The sequence below is a fragment of the Leopardus geoffroyi genome, chromosome A3 (assembly GCF_018350155.1).
Source record: "Leopardus geoffroyi isolate Oge1 chromosome A3, O.geoffroyi_Oge1_pat1.0, whole genome shotgun sequence".
Classification (NCBI taxonomy): Eukaryota; Metazoa; Chordata; class Mammalia; order Carnivora; family Felidae; genus Leopardus; species Leopardus geoffroyi.
The window spans coordinates 44,966,477-44,987,652 of record NC_059336.1 but is presented as its reverse complement, the minus strand read 5'-3'; the positions used below and the strand labels follow the sequence as shown (position 1 = coordinate 44,987,652).

The 21,176-nt window shown below is 42.9% G+C and overlaps 1 protein-coding gene across 4 annotated transcripts in view; it reads right to left on the bottom strand.

Moving 5' to 3' along the window:
- The window catches only part of RIN2 (Ras and Rab interactor 2), a 225,272-nt gene that overhangs the window by 97,009 nt on the left and 107,087 nt on the right, over window positions 1-21,176 (bottom strand). For 2 of the 4 annotated variants that reach the window (XM_045445438.1, XM_045445441.1), the window contains one exon: window positions 12,051-12,143. In XM_045445438.1, coding sequence (XP_045301394.1) covers window positions 12,051-12,107 — 57 coding nt within the window. In that variant the 5' untranslated portion in view covers window positions 12,108-12,143. Of the gene's footprint in view, window positions 1-12,050; window positions 12,144-12,356; window positions 12,381-15,737; window positions 15,821-21,176 lie in introns of those variants that run through there. The other 2 variants (XM_045445439.1, XM_045445440.1) reach the window with 2 other exon arrangements.

Here is a 21,176-nt window from a genome sequence, read left to right as displayed (position 1 = left end):
AAAAAAACCCTGAGTCTTTTCAATATTAAAAAAAAGTTAAGGCTTTTATGACTATTTAACTCTCTGTATTTGCCTGTGAAGTCTTTGTCATTTTGGTTAAATGGATAACTATGTATTGTTTCATGGTGACCTATGATCCTATTTGGCCAAGTGTCCAAACCTTTTAATATTTTTGACAAACTTCTCTAAAGTCAAATTCTAAATGAAGTCTTCTTGACCTTGAATTCACTTTGAAAATTTCCAGAGAGCAACTAGAATATTTCAAAGGATTTGTTCTCTCTCCTTACAAAAAGAGATGTTAAGCTAATTAGGTTTATTTCATGTGTTAAAATACAAGGGAAGCATTGTCAAATAAGTAATGATAAACCTTCTTAGGTCACATTGTGTGGGTAAATGTTATTAATATGAATGTTCCAAAACTCTGATATGTCCTCATATGATATCACTTGTCATTTATTATTTCAAGATGTGGTATGTCACAGAAGTAATCAAATTTCCTTGTCAATTCCATTATAATGAATTCTCATCAAATATTTAATAATGGGCATGTTTAAGTTTTTGTCATTTACAGTTATTGCTATAGTCAGAGGCTTTTACAAAATTCCTGCAAATGTGTTTCATCTTCAGAGAAATTCCATGGAAAGGAACCTGACTTATACCCTAGAATACAAGATAACTTTCAGATCATACAAATAAACTGGGTAAGAATTTCCAGAATGTGTGGAAATAATTCAAGCAGAACAATAAATAAACTGAGGATGCTGATTATGTTTTTATGATTTCTTGTTTAAAATATCACTGGTTTTCTATTATGTTGCTCTTCCAGATTTTAGGAAATCCCTTTCTCTTTTCTCTCAAGTTATTAACAATTTCTTGAGATATACCTTTGTGAAGAAAGATGAAACATGTACTTTCTCCCTACCTGATGCCTCCAGAATTCAAAAACTCGAGTGTTTTTTTTGTGACAAAATAATTATTTATGTAAGTTCAATGAGAACCTGTTCTTATAAAAGGACACAGTTGGAAATATTGGCTATATTACCAAGGCTCTGACTGGATTGTCACATTTGAGACAGATGTAAAAATCTTCCTGGTAACATATTTACAAGGTTCCAGCAAAGCAGTCTTTAAAAAAACTTTCTCAATCACTATTCTCTGCTACACTTATATAAATAATCAGGCAAAGTTGAATGCAACAAGTTAGTTTTACTATTAAAAATGCGGGTAATTATGTTTACACTGTTATCTATATTAGATTCCAAGCTTGTTAATTTTCTTGAGGCTCTGTTATAGACCTATAATTTGGACTGGATCCTGATTTCTTCTAGTTCACTCGAAAATCCGGTTACAACTCTCCAAACTAATGTCTCCAATTTACTCCCACTCTTCTGATTTGGAATCAGTAAAAACAGAGACTGCCCTTGAATCTCCTTGGAAGGAACTAAACCAGGCCCCCCTTACTACTCAGATGGCAGCCAAACTTCAGGAACTTAAACCTTGGATATACATCTTATAGCTAAAGAAGCCTCCACCCGACATCTGGTCCTGCACAGATGATGCAAATCTCCAATTCAAACTGACAAGGAAGAGAAGAAGCTGGCATTGAGGTAGACTCTTCCTCCAAGACCTCAGAGCAAGACCTCATATTTTAACTAAACATAAAACCCTTTGTTCTTCACTGTCTTCCTTTTACTCTGACACTGGCTTGGGAAGATAATGTCAGTATCTGTGTCTCCCAGGACATTGCTAATGGGGTTGTGCTTTGCCTTTCAGACTGGCTGGATTTGTCATCAAAAACTCCCATCTGTTCATTAATGGTGCCACCTGATGGGGAATGGTTTGTGCTTATAGGGTTTGTCTTTGTGATGGTTCTCATTCTCCTTGGGCCTCCTGACACATAGCTCTAAAACCCTTGGAATTTCCTAAATGATAGAAGTGATAGGAGCATCTTTTGTTATTCACTGCAAGACCCCTTGGTTCATACCTGGGTTTATAGTAATGAGATGACTGGTGGCAGGTAGCCCCTGGATAGCTTTAGAATGGGGGCTCATAGCCAGGGTAACCAACCCTGTGATTACAGAGCTGGAATTTTCAGCCCCACCCCTGACCCCACCACTGGGGAAGAAAGTGGGGCTGGGGATGGAGCTAATCACTAATGGCCTATGATTCAGTCAACTGTGCCTACATAATGAGTTTCCATAAAAACTCTGAATGCAGGGGTTTGAAGAGCTGCTGATTGGTGAAGCCAAGAGAGGCACATCCCAAACTCTATGGGGACAAAAGCTCCTGTGCTCAAGACCCTTCCAGAACCTCCTCTATGTATCTCTTCATCTAGTTATTCATCTGTATCCTTTATAAGACACTGGTAATAGTGACTCGTTTCCCTGAGTTCTGGGAGCCATTCTAGGGAATTACTGTACCTAAAGAGGGGTTGTGGGAGCCACTGATTTATAGTCAGGTTGGACAGAAGTGGGGATAATCTGGGAACTCACTGCTTGCAATTGGTATCTGAAGTGGGAGCAGTCTTCTGGGAATGAGCCCTTAACCTGTGATGTCTAGGCTAACTCTGTTTATTTAGTGTCAGACTTGAATGCCCAGCTAGTGTCCACAGAGAATTGGGGAATAAATTGGTTCATGTGGGAAAAGCTCACACATTTTGTGTCAGTGTGCTGTGAATGGAGACACTTTTCTTTTGGTGGTAAAAGATGTGTCCTAAATAAAGGGCCCATGTAGAACCACTCAGCCTCCAGGTTCAGGGCAATGGTGTTTGGAGACTATCCAAAAGATATGATTATCTGTATCTCAACCTATTACTTCCTGACATCCTCTCCACTCTGGGTGACTGGTGCCCATGCTGCCTGGCCCACCCACAGTGGGTCCCTGAGGTCCATCCTTCCCCTCAGGAATCCTGATTTGCCTTATTCTATCCCCTTCTCCTCAATGCACATGAACTCAAATTTCTTCTCTAGGCTGATCTCAGCTAGTGGTTCATAAAGCCCTACTTTATACTAAGTTGTGAATGACTAATGTTATCACCTGACATTCTGCCAGTTAAGTGCTACTTATTAACTCAAAATGAGTCTCCACGTGGAATTACAGGAAGGAAGGAAGGAAGGAAGGAAGGAGAGATATTTTTGGCAAGCCATTCTCCTTTTTATAAGAGAAGACAAAGCAGAAAGAAGACTCTGTATCCCAAACTAGCTCCTCCCTTGACACCTTTAACATCTGGGATAGTGGGCTCTTGGTGCCCTGTCAGCTAAACATGAGAAGCTGCTCTTCATGGTGGGAGGAGGAGTTTCTACAACTTATGTTCCCTACAGACCTTGGTGACCATGGGCTGATCCAAGGCACTGTCAAGGCCTGGAGAAACTTGCTGCCTCTTTGCCTAAGTTTCCCTCAGTCCATTCATGGATGATCCTCTGTATCTCAGGGTTCAGTCAGAACTCACAGGCTCTGTCATTGCTGGATGTGAGGTCCCCAAGAGAAATAGCAGCTGGGGCCTCTGCATCCTTTGAACACCCCCCAAGCCTCCTGGGGGGTCAAGAGTGTTAGGAGACTGAACTTTCCACATGCCTGATCTTTCTTCCAGCTAACTAAGTAGGAGTTCAAACTGATAGACCCCAGATCAGAGCCTGCCCTCAGAAGCATTTTCTTTCATCCTCACTATACTTTTAAAGGTTCTTGGGACACCTGGCTGGCTCAGTCATAGAGCATGTGACTCTTGATCTCAGGGTTGTGAGTTTGAGCCCCATGTTGAGTGTAGAGATTACTTTAAAAAAATAAAATCTTTAAAATTTGAAACAAATTAGGTTTCTCTTACATAAAAATCTAGATTTCTGGCCTCTCTTGAAAAACATCAGAGGACCCAGATTCATTCTCTTGTGACAGCATCTGGCTGGAACTGAGTTAGCAGCATCCCCCTCCTGGTAGGGTCTGGTGCCCTCCCGCCAGTTGTGTTCCCACCAAAACTACCTGCCCAACACCAGACAGGCCCACTTATTCATTTCACTCCCATCATTCTGTCTGGCCCTGTAGGTTTTTGACTTTGTAACTAAACTATTTGCCTATGTCTTTGTCTCTAAGATGGCTGGTAAACTCTAGACATCCTTGTAGTCACACCTTTGAGTGATGCCCCCTTGAGTTAGGGCTGGACTACCTGACTGGCTTCTAACAAACAGAACACGGCAGAAGTAATGGGGCATCACTCTCAAGATCAGGTTATAAACAGACTCTAGCTTTTGTCTCTCTTGTTTTCTCCTATATGGCTCACCTTGGGGGGAAGCCATCTACCTTGCCCTGAGGCCAGCCCTGTGGAGAGGGCCAAGTGAGTTTGAAGTAGGCTCTCCGTTTGAGCCACCTGATAAGAATACAGCCCAGCCAACAACTCGGCAGTGATCTCGTAGTGACCCAGCACCAGAGGCACTCCATTAAACAAGCCTAGGTTTCTGACCTCCAGAAACAGTGAGGTACAGACACTTGTTTTAAGTCACTAAGGTGTGGGGGCAATTAGTTATATAGCAATAGATAATAGAGCTTCAAATTTGTTGTGAAAATAGTTTTTGTTTACCATGTAAAGATGTTTGAAAGAAAATCTATCCTGGGAAATTAGGCTCCACATACATTGGCACCTCAGTCCGTAAAACTTACACACAAGGATTTTATCAGCCTCTGGTATTTGACTTTAGGTATCAGAGCAATATCCAAAATATCATTGTGAGGCTTTCCCATTATGAAAAAGAGTCCAGAAATTAATGCTATTAATATATCTTTGATTCCCCAGGGAACAGGAAGTTTCTCCTCTAAGGAGAAATCACCTCTAAATCAAAGTCAGAACAAGCTTTCCCATGGTTCTATGACCTCACTGAAGAAATGCACTCTTTAAAGGCACAATCCCTGGTTGGAGAAAGATGGGGATGAGGAAAGGGGAGGGTCATAGAAGAGGCAGGGAATAAGCCATTTCAGTGTTAATAAAGAACACTATTTAAAACTTGAAAATAAGGCCAAAAGGTGGGTGGGACATGTCTTTTTTGACATGTTTAATGCTATGAATTTTCTTCTGACCTCTGCTTTAAATATATGACATGGATTCTAACAGGTAGTGTTTTAATTACTTTTTAGAAATTATGTAATTCCATTTTGCCATAGTGTTCTGATTATTTTTTAGAAATTCTGTAATTCTATTTTGCATTTCCCCTTTTGCCCAAGAGTTGTTTATTAGAAGGTTTTAAAGTTTCCAGGTAGAAGAGCCCTTTTGTTTTTGAGCACTGTGCTTGAGCATTATTTAACGAAATCACCTAAAGATTATTTAATTACCTAAGGGGATGTACCTATGTTTGACTTTGCTATGTGGAACTAATGAACAGCTTGGGTACTGGATGGTTACATGTCAGCCTGGAGATTTCTGTTCAAAAAAAAAAAAAAAAAGATTATCCCAAAGATTAGAGTTTTATTGCCTGTAGGACTTTAACCAGTTTTGATTTTTAACTTGGCAAACTTATTACAGAAGGACTTTTTAACAGGTATACACTACAGATATGACACTTGTCAAAGTGTTCTTTGAACCAGATTTATGCTGGTTTCCTGGTTTCATGCACAGGTGAATAAAGCTTTGACAGATGTTCATTCCATATTGTATGAGAGTTATGTTTTAACTTTCTGACAATTATATGTTGACATAATAGTCCTTTAATACTCCTTCAAATCTACATCTCCCTCCTTGGTATCCCACTGATAATGAAAACTCAGAGTTATATGTAATCCTGGAGAAATATGTGGTTGAGGGGAACCAAGGAAATCTATTTTACTTCTGATTTTGTTTTTTTTTTAAAAAAAGTTCCTTAAAGCAAGTGAGAATGTGTTGCAGCCCAAAATGTAATATTTAATATCAGAAATGAATGGCCAGGGACAACTGGGTGGCTCAGTTGAGCGTCCAGCTTCAGCTCACGTCATGATCTCATGATCTCATGGTTCATGAGCCCTGCATTGGGCTCACTGTCAGCACAGAGCCTGCTACTAATCTTCTGTCCCCCACCTCTGCCCCTCCCCCACTCACATGTCTGTGTGCTCTCTCTCTCTCTCTCTCAAAAAAATAAACATTTAAAAAAATCTTAAAAAAAAAGAAGAAGAAAGAAATGAATGGCCAAAATGTGCTAGAAAAGCTATCCAATAAAACCATGAAATCCATCGCTTTTTGAAAACACAACTGGGAACTGCTGTCTAATAATTTGATGGCATTCCTAGAAAGTCATGCCCTGGGGGACTGATATGTGTCCTGGAGGGATCTGGAGCAGATGGTGAGAGACAAGCATGTGCATCCAAAAAAGCCAACCTCTCTTCCAAAGAGACATCACTGTCCTCATGACCTCTCTGGATGGAGTTTCCTGGGAAATCCCACTGGAAGAAGGGGAAAGGGATCAGAGTGGACCCCTTGGGTAGGCTACATAGGGTAGGGTGCCTCAGGAAAAAGTCAGGTCCAGTTCCCATCAGTCCTATAGATGAACCAGTCCTGGCACTTCAGTTTACCCTGGACCTCAGTTTACCCATCTGTAACAGGAGGTGGTTTAGACAACATAAAATGTAGCCCTCCAACTGTCCAAAACGGCAGCCACCAGCCACATGTGGCAACCGAGCACTTGAAATGTGGCTAATCTGAATTGAGATGTGCTCAGTGTAAAGTACAAACCAGATTTCAAAGTCATGGTACAAAAAAAAAGTATATAGAATATCTGATTAATACTTTCATATCGATTATACATTTACATGACAATATTTTAGATATACTAAGTTAAATAAAACATATTATTAAAATCAATTTCACTTTTTTTTTTAATGTGGCTACTAGAACATTTAAAATGACCCCTGTAGCTGACTTCATATTTCCAGGGGACAGCACCTCTCTAAGCCCTCTCCAGGTTTAAGCGTCTGGGAAGAATTTATTTATGGAAAATAAAAGATACACCAAATACTGACGTCAGCTATGCTTTGCAACATTATTATGAATAATTATCAATACGTCATCTGCTCTGACCAAATCTCTAATCTCTATTTTGTTCTCACTGCAGGGTGCTTAGTCCTTTCTTGAGTATAGACTGGTACATGGTGCCTCCCTGGCTGTCTGGCATGGGAGGTGATGTCCATTCACTGTCCAGGGGTCATGCTAAAAGATTAAGGGTGTGGCGCTCATACCTTTGGCTTTTAAGTGTCCACAGAGCCACGTAAGGATTTGTCCAATGAAATTACTGACTAAAATGTGATTTTGGTTCCATTCATTACTTTTCAAGCCCTGCCATCTCTGTCCACGGTCACACAACAGTGAATTGCTGTACTGGACTGTGCCTGAAAGAAATGACTCTCCACACCAAGAATAGTCTGGAAGTTTGAATGCTGGGAATCACCCAAGGTGTGCGATTGCACCACTTCTGGATGATTGAAAATCTGCCTGCAGACAGAATTTTTGAAAACAGAATAACATTTCAAATGCTGAGGAAAGACTGATAGCTAAGGGAAGGCAGTCAGGGTGAAGTGAATCATCACCTCTGGTTTATCTATTTTGTACGGTCACATTTTAGCAATCAGGTTTCTTCAAAACTAGTCACACTCTATTCTTTATGGTGCCAGAGAGCTCTCTTCTATGGCTTCTCTGAAAGGTCTGAAACATGATGCACCTGTTATCCAAACCAATTCAAAATGACCAAAAAAGGATTTCTCAAACTTAGCCTCTGCTGCTGAACTGTGCCCTCAAACTTCCCAGCTGGTTTGTGAGCCCAGGCTCAGAGCATGTCCCCACAGAAGGGAGCAGTTGGGAAACACAGGAGGGCAGGATCCCTGGAGCCCAAACGTATTTTTTTCCTGGTCAGTTAAGACCAACTGTTCTCCTGTCCTGGAGGCAAAGGAGGCTGGGAAGCAGTCACTGAGAAACAGAGAACTCTACTAACTTGTACATGGCACAGGGCAGGCTCACCCAGGCACTCCTGGAAGAAATTGGATTGTTAAGTGGGCAATACACACTGGTCCTCTTCTGGAATTGTTCTCTGCCATAAGAGGCCGCCCCCTCAGGGACAAGGAAACAGCAACAAAAGGACAGAGGAAATCACTCATGGCAGAGCTAAAGTTATGTATGAATTGAAGTTTACTTCCTGGTACCATGCTGGAGCCATAGCTAGGCCATCTACCACAATTTTATCTTCAGACAAAAATAAAGGTAGATATCAGCTCAGACCATGTGAGTTCCCTTGTCAATGGATACAGTGTGTCTATGTCAGCCTGGAAGGGTAGTTAGGAGCCTGGTGGGGAGAGGTGGAAGGTGAGGGGGAGGAGGAGGGATGGGCCAAGCCTGGAATCTGGGCACCTGCAGGTTTGGACCACAGCAGCAGACCCAAGAGGGCACAGCGGTAGGACCAGTGGAGGAAGAAGCAGGGAAAGGAGAGCCAGAAGACCTCAACTGTCAAGGTAAAGAATACAGACCAGTCCTGGGCCCAGCACAAAGCCAGAGTCTGCAAGCAGGCAAAGTGGATGATGGGATGGTTTGGAAATAAACACGCCTGGTGGTAGTGCAGACACATTAAAGGCATCATCTGTAGTGCCCAGAAATGAAAGAATGAGAACAGAAATGGGAAAGTGTCTGTAGAGGAAGGAGGATGGTGGGGAGTTTGGTGACTTGAGAGGAATCTGCCAGAACTGGGCCTCTGGATGGGGAAGGGGTGTGGGTGGCTTGGAGGAAGCTTTGCTATTCAGGAAAGGAGGGATCAAAGCTAACTTTGAGTTTGTCTGCTAGTGCAGAACCACCTAGAGCTTTTCTAGCCTAGATGATGTCTTTCTTACACAAGCTCTTTCACACAATACATCCTGAAATGTATAGTAACAGGTGTTCACTTCTATATTGACGTGCAGATAACTCTGGTTGCTTTGTCCAGGGCATCACCTGCTTCCCCGTATATGTTTTAATGGACGCCTTGTAGACCAGGAAGACGCATTTCTGAAAAAATTCACGATGGTGCTTCACAATGGGAAGGACTGTGGAAAATGTGTTTGTCCAGGATAGGATTTCTGTGGCCAGGCTTCCAGGATGTGATTCCACATGAATAATAACCATGGGGCACTGTCAACCACCCCAGAATGCTCAGACAATCTTCAGTAGCCAATCAAATATTCACAATACTAAACACATTACAAGTCATAAAAGAAAATAATGTTTCATGTGAGAAGTAAATGGGGGTCTGAGAATATATACCCCAATGTGGTGTTCCTGAAAAATCTTTCCTGAAGAAGTGGACTTTGAGACCTGAGGTTGACTCCATATACCTAGGGAGGTGGGGGGAGGGCTAAATTTTGGAATGACTCTTACTACCATGCTGTGCTTCCCAAACATCAGTGATGCCCTATAACCAGACAGGACAATTTCATGAAGTGTAAGAATACTTGGTTACATTCTTGGCTCACAGATGAATTCCATACACATTTCTCAGCTATTAGGGCTCACGTGATTTTGTGTAAAGTGTAGATAATTGAAAGACAATCACCAGGCCTCTTTTTCATCATTATCTTCCCTTATTCAATTTGTATTTTTAAAATCAGAATTGCTAACCAACTGGTAAGCTTCGGTTTGTGGTTTTCTATCTTTCCTGGCTCATGGAAATGACTCAGATAAGTTGCAAGACACAAAGGTGCCTTAACCCACCTGACCTGTGTCCAAAGGGCAGTTGACTTCATCCTTGCGGATAACTACATGCCTAAATTGTGAAATCATTAATAATAACTAACAATCATATTTATTTACTTAATATTATAATAACTAATACTACTCCATCATTAATTATGGAATAGTCATCGTAAAGAATAATATTATCTATGAAGAAGAGAAAAGAAAGAAAAGAAGTATAAAATGTACCATTCCCTTGGAGTATGTAACTTAAACAATTTAAGCTCTGGGGAAGAAAAGAAGAAGAAAAAAAAGAAAGACGATACCAAGTTAAACAGTGCAGACCTCTTGGCCAATATTTTCTTCCAGGACATGTGACGCAGGAGAGATGAGCAAGACTTGTCTTCATTGGGGTCAGGCAGGCCTCTCACTTCTTGCCTGATTGATTCTTTCATAGGACATAGCCCAGAAATACAAGTTAACTGCTTTACCTGCTGTCCAACTGAAAAAAAATTTTTTCTCCCCAGGACTTCAGGACACACTGGCTACCATGAAATCAACAGGTGGTATTGAGTCCAACATGGACCCTCCCTCAGGAATTTTCAAAGGCAATTTTGACCATACTTGATTTTCTTCTCTTGCTTTGACTATAAAGTCTAACTGCTATGTAAGATTCCACCCCCCTCCCCGCCCCATACTTCCTGAGCATAAGGTGGTAATTACAGACTAACCAATAGTTAGGCTGATGTAGGCAGTGCCTTGGGTTAAGGAGGGGGGTGGGTTTGTCCCCTCTACCAGGATGAAGTAAGTATCTCCACATAACACAGGATCCAGGAACTGGAGATGAGTCAGGAGCCTGGGGGGTTAGTGCCTGGTCTATAAGAGACTTGAAAAGCCCCTCGTCTGCCTCAAGTGGGTGGATGTTGTACAGCTTTATTCCAAGTTGAGTAAACGAATGAAGAACAGAGCTGGCTACATCCACATCACATAACTATGAGGACGGAGAATCGAGACCATCTGTGTCAACATAACTATTTCTTCCAGGATATTCGTACCCAGGATGTTAAGGCTTTAAACCAACAAATCACTTTGCTATTTGCTGCAGGAAATTCCTACAAGACAATTTGTCCTGGCAAACAGTTTGCTCACCTGGGAAAAGCTTGCTCATCAAACAATAGTTAACTTGCCAAGATTCTATTCAAGACCATTGTCTTGCTGAATCCACCAATCCGGAACTATTATGCCACATACTCTGCTGAAATCCGATCAATTCTCTGCCTTGGAAAATACAGCTTAAGGGACCCAAGCCCAGACCTCTGAACCCTATGAAGATGTCTCCCGTCCTCCTACTTGCACACCAGTGGGACTGTGTCCTGATGATGTCCTTCCTTACTGTGGTTGGCTTGTTGAATTTAGCTTTGCTGTATCAACAAGGCTCTTCTGATAGATTTTTATGGAGTCCAAAATTGACACAGTAAATCGGTTTAGTCTTTTGCAAATGGGAAGCATATACATGCAAGTTAATACACACTTGCAACCCATCAAGATGGGAGAATTAGTAAACATTGTCCATTTTCCTCGGTAATTAGGAGGCTCCTGTGTTATTCCTCCTTTGAGGAAAAAGATAGGATGTTTGAACACTTTCCTATGACAGATTTCAAATGCACATTTTATCTCCGTTTTTCTACTCCTTTACATGATCTTGTTTTTTATACAAAGCAAAAGCCATAAGAAGGAAATGAATTCCCAAGTGCAAATTTGAAATGACCACCAAGTCTTAATTTACAACATACACACAGAGTATATAAAATACCCATTTAGAATCTCATTAAACTAGCAAGGTAATTTCAACCCATTAACATCTATATGCATATGGAGAGTGGCACAGTTTTAATCATGCCTTGGTTCTCTCTTGCCTGATCATAAGAGGCCTCTAAGTATTTGATAAAATACACCAGCAAATAACAATCAGTCTAGAGTGAGACCCAGGAATCTGTTTTTTGTTGTTGTTGTTGTTCTTTAAAGAGGACCTACGTGATTCATACAGTCAAGTAAAGTGCAAAACACACTTGCCTACAGCATCGGTTGACTGGAATGCAAAATCCAGCTTCTATCATAAAACCATCCAGTTGAAAAAGGAACAGATAAAGATTGCCTCAGCTGTTTTATACAGGGTTGCATCTCGCAGGCCCTAGATCCCGGGCCTGTCTGGAATCACTAGGTCACAAAAACTCCAACCTACTGTAAACCCAGTAACAGCTCGCAGCTGGGTTCAGGCAAGCATTCCCCCCCCCCCCCCCCCCCCCACCCCTCAGAGCTGGCTCAGAACAGGCTTCACTCCACAGCTCCTCAAGCAGCCCAGCAAAGTGAGAAAGCCTGCCCATTAGAAATCCCAACCAAGGCTTCCTTTTACCTTAAAGAAACTTCCTCGCTTGTCCAGACCGCGGGCACCCATGGTCCAAGCTGACATCTCCCCCAGCGATGCTCTATTGCATGCCCGGGACTCCTGAAGGTAGAGATATTTTTAATGGTTAGTCCAGCCTGTAGGAAATTCCTTTCTAAGCCACAGAACACTCACAACAACAGTCCTGCCAAGATCTTTTTCCGTCAACAACACAGTGCCATTTATTTCCCACCAAAGCCCTTCCATCCCCTTTCAGGCTGATTTCCTGCTCCAGACAGCTCAGTTCCTAGTCTGTGCCCCACCTCACTGCCCCACCTCCTGTTTCTCCAGCTGACGCAGAAGGTCTCTGGGACTGCGGAAAGTATAATGATTGCTTTGTATGTTTGCTTGACCTCATGCTCAAGTCCTAAAGGGACCGATATTAGATGTCACCGTAATCTGCTCTGAAGCTTATGGACTTAATGTGGCTGAACACAGAGGGACAGCAGAAGAATGAGGCCCTGCATGTCCCAGGAAATCCTGCCGGAATGAGATGAGGTCATCATCAGCTCTGCTAGCCCTCTCCCCCAGGCAAGGTCAACACAAGGGCACTGGGAATAAATCCCTTTATTTTCTCCTTAGAAATCAAAGATTGAGATGAAATCCTATGTCTCTGTTTACAGAGATAAGTTTGTATAAGAAACAACACGGAAACAGCTCCATGATAACCCAAGGGGAGGGGGGCAGTGCACTTTGGAATGCAGAGAAAAATTTAAAGGCATGATATGATTCTGAATCATAACTGTGGTCATTTCAGCTTGGAATTTCCCTCACTTGAGCATCAAAACTCGATAATCTTCCCTCTTGGCTATACAGCCTTCAGTGTCCACTCCTAAGTAAAACACACGCACACCCAGGCAGCTGGCCTTACCCCAGCCAGCATGCAGTGCAGACCTGGAGAGGGGGGCATCCCTAAACCTTCTTTACCCAGGGAGGCTGGGCCAGGAGCAAGTATAAAACTGTTCTCCTGCTCACAATCTCTTCTGTTTGCCATAACACGCTCAAGACAAATCTCGTCCTGACCATCACCAACATGGTATAAGGACAATAAAGTGAAAACAGGTCATGCCACATTAAGGAATATTAAAGGGGTTTGAGCTGCAGGGGTGGGGTCAGGAGGCACCAAAGCCAAAGCCATAGTAGCTGCTGCCAATTTGCAAAAGCAATTTCATTATTGCTGGGGGTGGGGGGTGGGAGGTGGGGGGGGGGGTGGGCAGAGAGCCAATAGCACCAAAGGGACATTTCAACAAGTGGAAAAGCATAATTACTTAGCAGAGAGCTACATGTGCATTAGCAAAGAATACTTTTTGGCAAGAGGTTCATTTTGGCCTCAAGATTTGCCCCTATGTTCAACATTCATAGGGGACTCTGTTGATCTGTAGAATCTCATCTATAGGAAAACAGTAACGCAGTGCTACCCATCCCTCCTTCGGGAACCCTCGCCAATTTAGTCCTCCCTCCATGGCTCCCTCTCTGTAAAGGTTCAGAGGTGCCTTCCCTGTGTTGCTTTCCACTTGCTGGGATGGAGGTGAACATTCCAAAACCTCCTGAGAAGACGGGAGCTCTCCTTTGCAATTCTGCTGACTCTGGATCTTCAGGTTGTCAGGCTCAGCAGCTGAACGGAACCCCAGCTCCAAGGCCTTTGAAGTTCATCACTTACTAGCAAAGTCCACAGATTGGAGCGACTCCAGAATGAAAACACAGGGCTGTGTTCGGAACTAAGAGGAGACAGGGAGCCACACCGTAACCTTAGGGAGCACATGATTAACTGTTTCCATGCAGAAGCACACACATAAAGAAAGAACACTTCCTGAAACCAAGCCTAATGTGCAATTCCTTTCCTTTCAGACGTTTTCTAGGCGAGGGATTTGTCATCATGCAGCAGTTAAGGAGCTGCTGGCAAGAGCCAAGACTTCATTCCTCATGCAGAACGAAGTCTCTTTGTTCTGTTCCTAAGATTTCCATAGACAAACCCCTTCTGATGAGCCACGACAGGCAGGGCATTTCGCCTATAGCCAGGGAGCAGTCTGGATTCCAGAAGTTTACTAGTTTAATTAGCTGCCTGAAAATTGCATGCATGCACTTCAACCTCAAGCGGTCCTCAGGGAACCACCCAGTGTAGATTCCGTGCGTGCCAGGCAGGCAGACCTATCACATTTCTTCAGGAAAATGCAGGTTGCCTCTCTCCTTCTTCAAAAGGCGGAAGGAAGGAGGAAGATGACAGCAGGTGATAAGAGCAGGCTGCCAAGCACGACCACGGGTCCTTCCAGTTGAATGAAATCCAAGCGGACAGCAGCACATCATAGATTATTCTCATCAAAAAAAAAAAAACAAAAACAAAAACAAAAAACCCACATATATATATATATATATATATATATATATATATATATAGTTCTTAAGATCCCCCCCCCCCCCAAAGTTCTGGTTTAAGTTCCTTACCATTGTAACAAGTTTCCTTCCCAAACCATAACCTCTAAGACTTTAACTCAATAAGGACAGATTGTAATACAATTTAAAATGGTTAACTTCTTTCCATTCACGGCTCCTCACCCCTCCCTACCCCAAGGGGTTACACTAGCAGTTCCGTCCTAAAACCATTCCAGTAACATGCTGGACTGAAACAAAAAAGGTGCAGTAGTTTGAGAGGTTGTAAAATTCCTCCACATTTATACATTGAGAGCTTGCTCCTTTCCTGATTTCCCTGAAGGTAAAGCGGATTCTTGAAAAATGAGCCCATTGCATCCAGATGCTAGCTAAAAGCTAGAAAAAAATAAATTAAAAAAAAAAAAAAAGATAGTGGGGGGTGGGGTGGGGTGGGGAAAAGCCCTAGTGGGACATTTGGGAGCTGCCAAGGCTTTTCAATAACACCACTAGAGGAATGTAAACGAAGCCGGCTGCTCCAGTCAGCTAAGGGACAAAGGCAGGAAGTGAGTATTCCTCTCTCACACAAACACCAGGCTCTGCCACTGGAGAGTAAACCTAGCCGTGGCTTCTCAGGTGGCCCCAAGAGCCACTGCTGAGGTGAAGGTCTGTTCTGAATTTTCAGCGTAAAGGACTCAGTGAGTCGTCAGTCCAGGCTCCAGGCTCACTGTCCAGCTCGTTCAACTGAGAGCCACTGAGGACAGGCACTGAGGCACCACCGCCCGGACCCTGGCTGAAGACTGGCTGCAGGGAGAGAGACACCGAGTGCCCAGCTTCCAGGCCACTGATCAGTGGGGCTCGGTTGAGCCACTGGCACTCTCACAGCTTTTGCTCTACTTGGCCACAGGCCAGATCTTGGCAAGATGGAGGCTCCTTCCTCCCCTTCCCGCCTACCCTGTCCCCCCTCCATTTATTTAGTCAAACTACCCTTTCTATTTGTTTGCTTCAGGTCACAAGTGCAGACCCACAGGAGAAGCAGAGGGACGCTTACACGGGCACCCACTACTCACAAGTCCAATTTACAAGAGACTTCGCTTATTCAAGGCATGGGTTCTCAACACCGAGCTGCTACGACAGTTAGCCACAAAAGCCTTCTAATCACTACCTCTCTTCCTCTCCTTTCTGGCAGCTGAATGAGACAAGGCGAAGTGGACTTCAGCTCTTAGTAAACAAGATCTCGTTATTATAATTATTTTACAGCCAAACTGACTGAAGAAGGAGAAAATGACTCACCCCTGGGGACCTGTCAGGTCAAGGCCAATCCTGAGAAATGCACGTCACCTTTTTGCTGGTTCTTTAAGTGGCTCCAATGACGGCAGGTTTGTCTTTTGAATGCTTTTCCTCTTTACTAAGAGGTAAAAGCCAGTGGGGCGGCTCTGTGTCTGGATCCAGGGAAAGTCTCTGAATATTTCCATAATTATCTTTGTATTACCAGGGATTTTACAAGCTGGACAGAAAAACTCGATTCCAGGCTCTGGCTTGACAATTCAAATTACATGAATTGTTAAAATTTTTTTCTTTAAGCATTTTGTATCACTGTCCAGCACTGATTTTCCCTCAGTTGATAGTGAACCTTTTTTTTTCTCTTAAGTTTTAAGATTATGCAATTTTTTCATTGAAAAGAGAAACTAGTTCATTGGAAGAAATGAGAAGCAAAGAACTGTATTCCCAGCCCTCTTACTAATAAGTGTATTTTTAAATAGAATTGGAAACAACATTCAGTACCTCAATTTTCCCAGGAGTAATTTCCCAGGACTATCAATTTTTTTCTTTTTTTAATCAAGGAGCATTTCTGCCACTCCTAGGACTGGCCCGACAATGGGGTTAATTGCACTGGAGGTCCACCCCTTGCATCCTTGGAAAACTGGTGCCTCCCAGAGACTCTCGCCATATCCACGCTGCATTAGCTTTGCTGGTGTGTGAGATAAGCCTAGAAATCCCCCGGGGTTACACCAATGGGTTAACAAAGCATAAAGAAATACAAAGCCATAAAATGCTCACACCCAAGTTTGGGTAAACCAGACTGGCACCCCAAGAATAGGGGGGTGCAAAGACACCCCAAGAATAGGGAGGTGCAAAGGCACTCCAAAATAGAGAGAGGGTGCAGAGCCCCCAGAATAGAGAGAGAGAGGCAAAGGCCTAAAATAGGAACAGGCGCAAAGATGCCCAATACATAGGTATATGAAATAAACAAGATTAGATATTCAGGGGGAAGCACCCCCAATTTAGTACTGTAGCAGAAAAGCTGCTTTCACGGGAGGATAGGGCCAGGTTAGGCAAACTGGTGAATTGGACTATGGATGGCTGCGTTGCAGGCAAAACAGCCCAGAGCGGAGATGGTTAAAAAAAGAAAAGGTGCCTTGTCAACCCTCAGGTTATTTTCCCTGTCTGTCTGGTCCCTAGGCTAGCTAAGATAAACAGAGGTGCTGCCTCATGTCCGCTGTAAACAACTCTCCTCCCGACTGCCTGGTGCCCAGATTTCCTTTTGTATTAACCCAAACCCCTAACCCCGAATATCCTCAAGACCCCCTTTCCCTCAGATCCACAAGTTAATGTTCACAAATTCATTGTCCCTTTGTGCACATCCATCGCCATGTTTGTAAGCCTTCTGATCCTAATAAAAATGGGGCAAGGACCCTTATTTGGGGCTCTTGTCTTTTCCCGGACATTAGCCATCTCTCGCTTTCAATCCTGCATCCCGCTCTTTTGCTAGACAAGAGAGAACGTTAGACCCAGAGTCTACGACATGCTGGTGCCCCCATGGCGAAGGTGTGAACACTTCCACCAAGGGCAATGCACGCCACCTTGGGCAACAGGCGGGAAGCTCAGCTGTCAAGAAACTCCTCCTTTACTTGGATGGAAAACTGTCTCTGTCACCTCCCACCCATCACCCTCATTTTACTCCTTGGGCCATTCAAGGATTAGCTTCCTGCTTCTCCAGCTTGCATTTCCCTATAGACATCCCTACTTTTTCCCTAGGTAACCACTTCTCTTAAGCATGGCTCAGTCCTCAAGGCTGGTGCACTCTGCCCACCTGGAAACATGGCTGTGAAGGGAGAGAGGGTGGCTAACTCCCAGGCCAGTCTCTTTTGACATTTCAAAAGTATGTGTCTTGGGGCACCTGGGTGGCTCAGCCAGTTAAGCAACCAACTTCAGCTCAGGTCATGATCTCAAGGTTCATGGGTTCAAGCCCCACATCTGGCTCTGTGTTGACAGTTCAGCGCCTGGAGCCTGCTTCAGATTCTATGTCTCCCTCTCTCTCTATCCCTCTCCCCTCTCCCCTTGTGCTCTCTCTCTCTCTCTCTCTCTCTCAAAAATAAACTTGAAAAAAAATTTTTTTTAAAAAAGTATGTGTCTTCTCAGCCTCCTTACTTGAAAAGCTCCACATGTTAAGTGGTAACACCCTGCAGTGATTTCACACCTACAGTGAGGAAGCCTTGTAAGCCACATTAGCTCCTAAGCCAAAGGAGGCCATGGACAGGGAGCCACACACTCCAGGTCTTCCTCAGGGTTTACCTGTCAACCTGTGAGCACCTGAGCTTAGACCTTTCTTTTCTAAGCCTCTCTGGCCATGATGCTAAAAAGTATATGGTGGTGAATTTTGTGTAGGTGGTTAATTTTAATTTAATAACCTGACAGCTCTTGAATTGAGTCAACACTGCAGATACAATAGATTAAGTGATACACTTTTTAAAAATTTTTGAATTAACTCTCTCCAGAGATGCTGAGTCAAGAATCTATGGCCATGTCGTTTATTAAAGGTGCCTTTAAGAAACACTGGTTGGGGAGGGGAAGTGATATGGGGAAGAAGGGCAGCCAATACAAACTGCATGGCCAACTACTGGGCAACTGGACTTCAACTCTTCTGGGGAGCTCTGGAAGTCAGTATAGACCATGCCCCAGAGTAGTTCCAACAGAAGCACAAGGGAGCTGAGGAAATGTCCAACTGCCCGCAGGAAGCCTTAATTCACCAGCATTTCCATCATGCCACTAGTGTGTGTAGAATGGGCTCCAGTGGCCAAAGAGAGCCTTAGGCAAAGTTGGCAGTGGAAAATCAGGCCAGCACCCATGGAAATGTTAAGTATCCAAGGGATTTGGGAAGGGCTTGACAGTGGCTGCTACAACTGGCAACTTTTTAAAAATCAGGACATTTTGCATAAAATGTAGATATGTAGCTTCTCTGGTCACACTGAGCTATCATTCCAGCATAACCCAAACTGGTTGACTCTGAGTGTTCTCTTTAGATGAGATATAAGCTCTTCCAGTTCACCAGTCCCCATGGATCTGCTCACGTCATTCAGATACCCTGCTTGAGCCACCCACACCCCTTGTAGAACACCTGCCCTGCCCACGTTGTGCCTGATATGCAACGTGAGTGATTCTGCCCATGTCATCCCCTCTGCTGATTGGACCAGCAAAGTTAAAACTGACCGTTCTAAGTCGAAGTAGAATCCTCTACGTCAAGATTTTGAGCTGAGAGTCACAAGGTAGGTGCTCATGCCTGAGAGCTGGTTTTGGAGCCATATGGGAAACTTGATAGAAATAATGAAAATAATTTATGGGAAACATACATCCTGAGTGAGCAGATACAAGGGGAAACTGGTCCACAGTGGGCCAGGAGGGGTGAATGCACATGTGTAAAGGAGCATCTTGAGTCTTGGCCTCAGACCGCTGGCCTTATAGCTTCCACCAGGCCAAGGTTCAACTCATCTTGTATCCTGACAATAAATATTCCTTTTTTTTTTTTTTTTAGTAGTTCGGGTGGATTTATGTTCCTTTCCATCAAATATGTTTTGACCAGAATGCTTCAGAAAGACAATCATGAGTTCTCAGAAGCAAGTATAGTTTTAAAATATTTTTTAGCATCTTACCAAATATTTAATTCAAAGATCTTAGAATAAAGTACACACCGATAAAGACAAACTCCTGTCAAACCACAGCAGAACTTAATGATGTCACATCTGATGGGGATTGATTTTTTTTAATGTTTATTTTTTTTTTATTTTTTGGGAGAGAGAGAGAGAGAGAGAGAGAGACAGAGCATGAGCGGGGCAGGGGCAGAGAGAGAGGGAGGCACAGAATCCAGAGCAGGCTCCAGGCTCTGAGCTGTCAGCACAGAGCCTGACGTGGGGTTCAAACCCACGAACCGCGAGATCATGACCTGAGCCAAAGTTGGACACTTAACCAACGGAGCTACCCAGGTGCCCCAATGGGGATTTTTTCGATGAATATAGGAGAGGGACACCTTTGGCCATCTAAAGGAAGATGCTTCAATTTCAAGGTGAAAAGGACAAACAAAAGGTACATTTCTACTTCTTTTATCAACACTGCAAAGTTGCATGGAAGCTTTGCTGGGTGTTTACCTCTATTTTTTTTAAATTTATGTTCCTCAGTTGAATAAAATGGAATGGATGCAGCTTTCTGCTCATGAGACAGAGTTGTGGATTGTTGTAAAGATGTTTTTACCCTGTTATTTTAATCCAGACTTTGTGTCTTCAAGGAGGTTTTAACTCAATGTTTAACACACACAAATATTTCCATTGGAATTATACCAATATTGATCATTTTCATGGAGAAAATATTTTCTGGAGCACACTTCATTAAACCATCTCAAGTCCTTGGTTAGTTTCTTACACAGTGCAGTTAAACCGTTTTCAAACTTTCTTTAGTTCTTTTTAATTTCGTACCTTTTTTCTTTCCGGATATAAGAATTTAAAGCTAGTAAATATTATATGTTTTGTTCCAAAGATTTATCATCTTAGTTTTTATGCCTGGATCTATGACCCATCTCAAATTAATTTTTGTGTATGGCTTGAGGTAAGGTGTTGGGAGTCTTTATTTCTCCATACAGATACACATTTAATTTTAATTTTAAAGAAAATAGTTTTTAGAGATGAATTCTGCTCTTTGTAAACTTTACATCAAAAATGTGATTGAGCAAACAGAATTTTGTCTTCATGAAACACTACTGTGTAACATTCCTGCCCTGTAAGGTGGTGGTAATTGTTTTCATTATTTCTATCAAGTACTAAATTTTCTGTGTTAAATTTTGACTATACATTCTGCAAGATTATTCGATGAGTCTGCACATTTTTAGACAATAAAGTTTTCTTCTGCCAGTGCAATTTTTCTCAGACCAAGGTTTTTTCTTTCCACTATCAAAAATTCCAAACAAATGCAATTCACCAGTCAGGTTTGGATCAATCACAAATGCTGTTCAGTGAGGCTTCACCTATTTCATTATGAATTGGTTACAGTACTGATATTTTGTATTTCTTAGATAATCAGTGAGAAAAGTGGAAGCAATAATCCTCAGGGACTCATAGAATACTCTGTTGCTCAGCAATCGACTACTGTCATTCCAAACTCAATGTTCTTTATTCTTCTAATATGTTTTGTTTTGTTCACTAGCAGCTTCCGTGGTTAGGGGACCAAAGAGAAGAACATACACACAGTCTAAATGGTTACATAATGTCCTCTTTAAGAAAGTAGTCTCGGGGGCACCTGGGTGGCTCAGTTGGTTAAGCTTCCGACTTCAGCTCAGGTCATGATCTCGCGGTTTGTGAGTTCGAAGCCTGCGTCAGGCTCTATGCTGACAGCTCAGACCTGGAGCCTGCTTCGGATTCTGTGTCTCCCTCTCTCTCTGTCCCTCCCCAGCTCACACTCTGTCTC